General features: G+C 30.8%; 1 protein-coding gene across 1 annotated transcript; it reads right to left on the minus strand.

Annotated features, from left to right (window-relative positions):
- Nucleotides 1-6,034: 6,034 nt before the first annotated feature.
- LOC118185744 (E2F-associated phosphoprotein-like) lies at nt 6,035-9,419 on the minus strand. The gene is made up of 2 exons (XM_035355645.2): nt 8,626-9,419; nt 6,035-6,165 (listed from the first exon to the last, which is right to left on the minus strand). Exon 1 carries the CDS (start codon nt 9,362-9,364, stop codon nt 8,627-8,629), a length of 738 nt encoding a protein of 245 aa, XP_035211536.1. The 5' UTR covers nt 9,365-9,419; the 3' UTR covers nt 6,035-6,165; nt 8,626.
- Between the last annotated feature and the right edge of the window lie 493 nt (nt 9,420-9,912).

Raw genomic sequence — 9,912 nt, forward strand, 5'->3', positions numbered from 1 at the left:
TATTTTTTCAGTATTTTAAATTTCTATCATTAAAATGCCAGTGGATTATTATTTTTCATTTTAACATTTTTTGAGGCCATAAGTTCAATACTTTTCATACTGCTTATAGTAGCTTTTGCATAAAAAGAGACTTAATGTGTAAAGGTTCTTTATTATAAATTTTTATGTGTAATATGAATATTGATGTGTAGAATGCTGAATTAAATCATATCTATATATGAAACTTTTATTTTGGTTTTACTATGGATAAATTGAAGAATAAACGCCTTTCTGTAAATAATAATATCCATTAAAATGATTTATAAAGAAATGCAGCCTCTTGGAACAACTACTCTGAAAATGAGGAGCATCTCTAGAACATCTAAGTATTGATGCTGATAATTTTAATACTTGATTCTTGTCCTTTTTAAATTCTTGAAGAGAGAGCCACCTTTTTTAAAAACAAAAAGGTGGTTAGTGAAAAACCTTCAAAACTATCAAGAACATTAAATAAGACAACATATAAATTTTTATAATGATCTATAATACATTGATTATGTAAGACTGTTAGAATTAATTTCTTATAGGAAGATGCTTTTTACCATAGTGTCTGTAATTTACAACATGCAGAGCAATTTTCAATGCTATACAGTTTCAGTAGTCAGAAAATGTATGCTGGTTGTCCATTATTATGCACATGTTGATTGATTTTATTGTAATTATTGTGTAAACTGTATGGCATGTTTTGAAACTTTAATTTTCCAATCGTATCAGTGGAGAATGTTTACATTGCAAGCTTCTATCGACAACTAAATAATCAGATGATAGGATTTTTGGCAATTGAATAAAGCTTAAAAAGTTATGCTTAATTGAAATAAAACTTTTAAGATGAAATTTTAGTGTACATTTCTTTAAACTCTATTATAAACTTGTAAGATTTTGTAAAAATCTATACTTTTAATACCATGAAATTAACTTCTTAGGCGGAAAAACTTTTATGTGCACATTTTGCAGATTTAAAAATTTTGAATTATATGAGAACTTCTTATTTGGGTTTCATCATACAGATTAAATAAAGAGCAATAAATATTTATGAAGAATTCTTCTTAGGAATTCTTAACGAATTCTTTGCAAAAACCTTTATGTGCACATTTTTCAGATTTAAAAGTTTGGAATTAATGGGAACTTCTTATCTGGGTTTCATTGTACAGATTAAAGAGCAATAAATATTTATGAAGATAATATTCAAAATATCCTAATTTAATTATCACAATTTTAATACCATAAACAAACCAAATTTTCACTAAAAAATGCGTGCGTTTGCATGATGAAAATGTATCGCTCATTTATCACAATACAGGTTTAAAATCGGACATCAACTGCAATTACCATTGATTCTCCATAATTTTTATAGTTTTGGTTTATTTAATTATAGCAAGCACACTAGGGATATCAGCCTAAGTGGAGTGATGCCTTCGTGGAGGACTTTCTAAGGGGAACTGGCTCATATACACGTTACATATGGGGAAAACCACGAAAATGCCCGTTTGCGGGATTCGAATCTCGGACCGAACTACCATTGTTCAGCGACTTTACCGCTCGGCCGCTCATAATTTTTATAGAAAGTATTCAAAAGCTACAGAAAATGCCAAAAAAATTACAAATTTTACTGAAAGGAAATTGTGCACAAAATATTCCTCCATTGAGTGGAGAAATGCTTGTGATATTTATATTGATAGTATTGCTGGTTTTGAAAACAAAATTTTGCGCAAAATATTCCTTCATTGACTGGAGAAAGTCTTGTGATATTTATATTGATAGTATTGCTGGTTTTGAAAACAATCTTAGATCAGCAATCTCCTATCCTTATTTGTACAATCAAACATTCTGCACTGAAGGGGTTTTCTCCTGCTGATCTTGTTCAGTTGTATCACAGTGAAAAAAAGGTAGTATGTGCATCTTGCTAGTTGGGATTAAACTGGAAGTTTTTTAAAGCTTGTGAATTATGTTGCTTCAGAATAAGAGGCCAAAATTATTAAGCAAAAAATTTAAAGACTTATATTCTACAGAATTTTTGCACATTACAGCATCTAAATTTTCTTTAAACAATGCACTAGCAAGAAAGACTTCTTCATTTGTGCATAGCATAAAAGGTCATTCTAAATGGCATGTATCTTCTGAAATGTATAAAGAAATTAGTGCTATAAAAGCCGAAAAAATATTAAATTTCTTCATAAAAGAGGATGAAGTGGATATTATGAAAGCTGAAAGCTATTTAAATAAATTTTTATTCAGTTTCAGCCCATTCGAAACAGCTTTTAAATATACACTGTCATCAAAATGACAGATAATAATAAAAGGATAATGACAGAAATAAAATGTTAACTAATAAAAAAATAATAGAAATTTGTACAAAAGCATTAGTTAACATAAATTAGAGTGTTTGGCAGTTGATTATTTGTAAAATATTGAAATTAAAACTAAATTAATGGAAAACTTAAGAAATCACCTGTTTTTTTTTTAATATGGTGTATGGTCATCTCAGGCAGATACGTATACCTCACATACTGATTTCGTAGACTTTACTTAAGTGTTAATCTTGTGGAACTGCACTTTTCAGTCCCTGGAAGGTCCAGGAAAGAATTTGGCGAGCTGAAATAAAGTGCCCTAAGCCATCTCACACATGCTTAATCGGATGAGAAAGGTGGGCTATTCATTCAAGTGGATATCTTCTGTTTGGAAATATTCTGGCACCACATACGCTCAATGAGGCCAAGCATTTTCATCAATTAGCAAAACCTCTGGGCCCAACAGCATCCCTAAACAGTCTAACTTAGGATTCCAAGTTAGTCACCAAGTTCAAATACCTCGTCCAAATATCTCTGAGTGGGTTCAGAACATCCTTGAAAGATATGCAGCTTGGTGCAGCCATTTTTCATGATTCCTCCCTAAACCATTAAACTGCAGCCACGAAACAGAATATTCCATGGACAAGGGAAGGAAAGTTGCGTGTTCCTTCCTCTTTCCAGATCCAAACATATCTAGAATCACTCTTCAAACTATAACTGGACTCGTCAGTAAACAATATTCGGGTCCAGTCGTCTTGGCTGCACTGAACATAATGCACCAGTTTACAAACAGGCCCCTCTGGAAACTGGAGTGAATGAGACACAAATCATTGGTTTTCTCGCATACAGTCCAATCTTGTTAAGCTATTCTTCAGCAGTAGAATGGCCAAGTAAAGATTTTGGCAACTCTAGGTCTAAAACCAAATCTCTTGTAGTCGTTTCGCAGTTTCTTCAAACTGACAACATAGAAAACGATCTTCTGATGCAGTTGTTGTTTTTGGTCGGCTTTGACCAGGCTGTGTGTTTGATCTTCCCGATTCTACCAATTATTTGCCATTTTTGACCTTCAATTAAATGATGCTTTCGAGCCATAATTACTGAATACTGATTACTCTCAGAAACCACATTCACATTAAGCAACACTACAGACTAGGATTCCAACATGTGTCCATTGCACATCACATTGCCAATCACTGAATTTGTATATTTCCAGTGGTAATCGTATGTGCAAAAGTGCAATTTTTTGTTTAACTGTATTTAATTAATTTAAATAATTACAGCATTGGTTGCAATATTATCTTAGTGAGCATATTTTTTTTTTTTCATTATCCTTTTAATTTTGATGACCAGTGTAATGATTATATATATATATATCCAGATCCATAGCTAAAGTATTCAGGCTCTCGGGGATAACTGAAGGTTTTGAGCTTCTTTCCGTTTGTCAAGAATAGGGAATATTTCATTCTAAACTTCTTAACATCAGTTAGGCACCCCATGGGTACTACGTCTGGAGACAAATGTCTTTACCCTAGCTACACCACTGTGTATATTGAAGTTATCAGATGACGATAATATAATATAAAGTATTTTATTACCACAGCAAATTCTTTTTAGAATCTAATGCAGAGAGTCTGCAGTGGTTGTAGTAGAAAAGATATACAAAATGTATTAAGAAAAAAATGATATTTGCAACAAAAATTAGTACAATAAATATAAACCAATTTATATAATAAATGCAAATTTGCATTTTATTGCAAACATAATTTTTGTTCCAATAATAGTAATATTTTGTCTTTTTACTTTAGGAAAAAAACACATTTAACAAAAAGCAAAATTTTAAATCTTCAAACCATAAAATTATCATTAAAGAAAATATGATTTTTTCAAATTAAAAACTGAATCAGTTGTCTTCAGAAAGAGAAAGCAATGTGATCTAATCATATTCCTGCAGGTATCAAATATCACACTATCCTAAAATAAATCCACAAATATCACTTTAAAAATATCCTTGGTATTAGTATCTGAGATCTCATATCTTTCTCCTTTTACTATCAATTACATGTTAAGGTTTCCAGACTGACAAATTTTACAAACTGTACATCAATATCACAATACAAAAAGTGTAAGATCCATCCAGTGATTTAGAATTGCAAAACATTGGTAGTTTGCACTATATTCTATTTTCAGTATCTAAATTTACTGGCTACTTGAGGTTTTATTTATTTGCAGCATAAATACAGGGAAGTTTCCCTTAAAATCTTGTCATAAAAGCATCCTTTCACACAAGTTCTAATGCATTTGCCATACTCAAATATAGCAATCAAATTCATACCACTTTAGATGAAAAGTGTCTTTAGAAATGGAATTTATTTTACCACCTTTTTTAAAGCTGTTGAATCTAATTATTTTAATAAAATGAACAGATTCAGAGCATCAAAACTGTACATTTTCAATTCTAAGATATGCATAGGTTGCTACAGCTTGAACAGAGCTGGCAAGAGGGTTACTCTTGTTGCATATCCTGCAATTTCCACGGGCAACGTAGAAGTAGCAAAATTTGTGCAACCTGCTCTTTTCCCATTCATTGTTTCATTTCAGTATTTCTGTGATGTTAATTATTTATTCAGATCTGTTTTAACAGATGGTGTCAGTTGTCCGTATTTCTGCGAAATATACAAGCATTGCACAATCTTTTCAAAGCTCAAAGATAGTTCTGTAGAAAGCTGTAGTTAAACTCTCAATCCCATGAAACCAAATGCTAGACATTTTGCTAACCATATGCCACCCAATCACATCAAAAAAAAGCCTCATAGACAGAGTGCTATTTGTTGCTAAAACAAACTGAAACTAGCCAAAAATTTAACAAAGAAATGCGAATTTGGCGCAAAGATTGCGAGGTAGGATTTTGTCTTGAGCCTTGTTTCAAAGTTTATCATAAAAATTTATTTCTAATAAATGTTTTGTAAGTTATTTTTCATATTTTCATTAGTAAATACATTTTACCTTTGTATTTCATGAAATAAATTATAATTATACCAAGATTAATTTTCAAAATTTTGCTTTTATAGGCTTATTTTTCAGTTTCAATTTTCCGACAGTCTTTATTATGATCCAGTTCTGAATTGGAAAAAAAAAAAAAAAAAAAAAAAAAAAAAAACCCTTTTACAAAAAAATTTTGTATTTAAAATGTATGTTGATTTGAAACATGAAATAAAAATAAGCAATTTTTGAACCTATTTTGAGAAAAAAAATTACACTGCGAGGGTAAGCTTTCTTTTTTGGTGCAATCTCTGCAGTTCCTAAATATTGCAACCCAGTGCGCATATCTTGAGTTTTAAAAAGTTGCCAATTGTGGTTGCACTAGCCCTGACCTTAAAACAGGCCAATGTGTAGCAGTGTCAAGTTGCTCTGCAATTATCCGATGCTTTTTTAAGTTATAATAATGAACTGCAATATACATGGGCAGAAGACCATGAAAAAAAAGAAATTTAAGTACTTTATTATGGATGTTTGTTATATTTTATATAATTTTCAGTGTTTAATTATGGATGTTTCTTGTATTTTAATTTTATTACTGTTTTATGTGATTTCAGTAAGCTGCCATTATTTACAATGGCTAGTGCTTTTCAAGTGTTATTGTTAGTGAAAAATTAGTCATCAATGACTGATGTCTTTAGACAGGTAATCAAAGAGTTGTTATGCACAGGTCGTCAAAAGTTTGATAACTTTTATTAAGGTAGTTGCACTAATATGCAGGTATAAAAGATTGCTTCTCATATTATCATTCTCATACTATTCAATATCTTCAATATTCTTGTACCTTTCAATAATACCATACCTACAAACAATGAGAAAAAGTTTATAATTACACTAAACTAGTATTACATATATGCTAAAACTCTGCAAAATCATTTTTTAAATCAAATTTTCCTTTCAGTCTTTAGAGGAAAATAAAGTTTTTAAATAAAAGCAAGCAACAGTGTTCTTACATAAATACCCAGATATCTTTATACAAAAGATGACTTTCTTGTATACTGATCAACAGGGAGCAATGTAGTTGCTCATACATATCATGCAATGTCTATAAACATATGCCCTGTACTGTAATATACATTTTTGATTGGCAATGTTATACACATCTATTTCTGCTTTTAACTATTGAAAATAGGTTTCGAGATTCATTCAAAATAGTTCTGTCCCAATTAATTTGACTAAACTGTGTTCTACAGTACTTCCTATTTTTGTTAAAAATGGCATATTACATTATAACTGATGCTGATGTATGTCATCATATGTAGCCACATAAATCTCATAATTTAGTATCACGATGTATTTATTATTTACAATTCACAAAGAATATAATAAGAGAAAAATGTCATAACACCAAACTGTATGGTGCAAATATATTGAGAATATTGGCCAGTCTTAAATTTTATAGATTTGATGTCTTAAGCTAGACCTTCAAGAAATTTAAAGCTACACATTTACAAACCAAATCTGAGAGAATAATTATTAAATGGAAGGGGGAAGACAGCTGTAATTTATTATTGCTGTAATTTTCTAATAATGCAGTATTTTTTTTTTTTTTTTTCAATTCCACAGAAATTATTAGCAATACTGGCTGAACTCTTTATACACTATGATACTATAAGAAAAATTTTATGTAATTTTAAATTAAGCAAATTTTAAAACTAGTATTGACTGGAATTGAAATGTAAGTAAAATTAATGCACTAAGCTACGTTTAGTAACTAAGTAGTCATTTAAACTACATTTACAACTTAAATGTATTAACAATGATAAATATTATAGTTTATATTTGGTACTCTTCTGTTATTGGGATCGCATTAAGAAATGTATGTATATGCATATATGTGTATATGTACATAGACATACATGCATACATAAACACATTTATCCATATATACAAGCAAGTATACACACATTTCTGAATCCAGTCCTGATAAAACAGTACTTTCAATTTCAGAGAATACATTTATCACATACAAAAATCCAATTTATACAGTAATTCAGTTAAAATTTCTATTTCTATGCATATATGAAGAATTAATTGCATTAAAAATAAAATCCATTACAGCATAGATTCTCAACATTAGAGGAATATGTTCAAGAGCAGAAACATTTTATGGCTTCAGAAGATTTACTCAACTTGAGATTGCTAAAATCAAATTGTAAAAAAGCATCAGATACATCACCAAACAAAATGGCTGAAAAATTTTAAAGGCTCTAGTGTAGATTTGGATGCCCCTTCGATTAGCGACAATTTTTTGTAAAATTTTGGCGATGAAATCTCATTTCTGGTTACCATGATAGTTTAACTTTGCTTTAGCCTCCTGATTTTTTTAAAAATAAAAATAGATTGATGTGTACATGGTCAAATTTAAAGCAGTGTGCAATGCCTAGTTTGTGCAATTCTGGGATGTTTTTTAAGTGAAAACATATTGATGTGTACATGGACACAGAGTTTATTGAAACTGTGTCTCCCTGGTGCCGATCTTGGCGTCAAAAAACAAGGGGCACCCAATTGTAAACTTTTACCAAATTAAATACAAATGTCGTGTACTATGATGTAACACTGCATATAAGAGCAATAAAGTCAAATAACCTATTGTATCCCTGATGATGTGTGAATATGAATATGTGCATCATGAATTAGTTGACCAACAATAAATTATGTCTAGTCTCTGGCCACATCTGTTAGTGTCATCTTTGTATCTTTCCAGAAAAGCCGCCTCTAATTTGTTACAATGCCACCATCTCCAATCCACCACAGTTATCGTGCAATCATCAAGATATTACGATTATATTACATATATATTTATTACCATAAATCTTTATAACATACCAAAATAATATTTCCAATTTTAGAAATTATTTGGAATGTATTCCCTGAATCAAAGTCTTCACAGGGGATGACAATCTGATTTACGGCGAGAATAAAGCAGTAAAGGTTACGAACAACTGTTATAAACACAGGTGGATTAATTGAAATGCATCTGCAAGGACTCCCCAAATCACAAAATTAATTGTAAACAAGGTAAGGTAAGAGCTGCCAACTTCATAAATCCACTAATTACAACAAAAAATTTTCAAACATTATCCTGTTCCTAATTACATAATAAACACAAATGAATATTACAAAACTTTGCTATAATGACACTTTATGGTAATAATAAATATCATTATTATTTATTAACCATTCATTTAATAGCATTAACTGATACAATCTCAGCTTAGTTATCAACGAGATAAAAGAGAATACTGCAAAGTATGCATACATTAATAACTTGCTAATACGTTGAAAAAATGATAGAGTTCATCTTTATCATAGACTGCTACTTCAGTATTGCAAACAGAACACTGCACAGGATTGTAAATATCAAATTGTGGAGCAGCAGAAGTCAAACTTTTTCGGGATTTCTTTTTTTTGTTCTCGTATTTTAGAGTTTCACTAAAATTAATTCTGCAATTGATTACAAACATAGCTCTATACTGGGTTTTGTAAATATCATGCCTTTGGCAATCAAGGCATAATAACGACAAACATGCTGGACAATTAAGAACTGCATCACTGTTAGGAAGCGGCTTTACTTTCTGATTCGAATTTTTATTTGGTGGATAAATATAAGCACTACGCTTTTCGTTAACCCACTTTTCATCCTCATCGTCTAAGTTAGGATCATAAAACAAATCGTCATTTATTTTTTCTTGCTCAGCAGGTTTAAGATTTTCCGATGACTGTTCTTTAGAGGAAGAACTACTTACTGCATCATTTGACTCGTTAGTTTCGTTTTTCAACTTACTATTTTCGTTAAGTTTTCGCATATGAGCAGTCATAACTTTATCCACTTCAGTTTCAAAATCATCTTCCACTTCGGCAAGTCCACACTCTTTCTTGAGGAAAGTCTGAATTTCATCGTCTGAACTTGATGAATCGTAGTCATCGTCACTGAATTCTTCAACAATATATTCGTCATCCATACCAAATTTTTCGTTACAAATCGAAAGTAAAAACATATAAGTTCTCAAGAATTCGCCATTTCCGTCTGCTCGCCTCACAAATATAAATAGAACTGTTGTTGCCACACCAATGTTTAGAAATATTGTTTAAATTTAACAGCAATGCCCAGTTTTGCTTCGTTGTTGCTCCTAATCTGCATACATAAACAATAAAAACCTCTAAAGAAACCGTATTAACAACTATTGCCCGGGAAAAGGTTTTCTTGTTGTTACTTATAGATTCTTAGTTCTTCAGCATCAGTAACACCAGACATTGACACCAACATTGACATTTTGTTTAGTTTTTTAACCAAGAACACAGAAGAAAAGAGATACTGGACTCTAGTACTTCTTTCTCCCATAACTACTTTGTCCATAAAATTCGCACGTTCTCGAAATTTAAGGGTTCAGATCGCATAAGACATTACAATTGCAATGATACACACCGCAGTAATGCCTTACCCGAGAATCGAACCGGAATGGAAATGGCTAAATAAATGAAAGAAATATGTACTTTGTGTAGTTTTAAGTTTTTGTACGAATACAATAATGCAAATCAATATGCT

Source organism: Stegodyphus dumicola, chromosome 10 (genome assembly GCF_044657685.1).
Source record: "Stegodyphus dumicola isolate Sdum_Otavi_A_Nest chromosome 10, ASM4465768v1".
NCBI lineage: Eukaryota > Metazoa > Arthropoda > Arachnida > Araneae > Eresidae > Stegodyphus > Stegodyphus dumicola.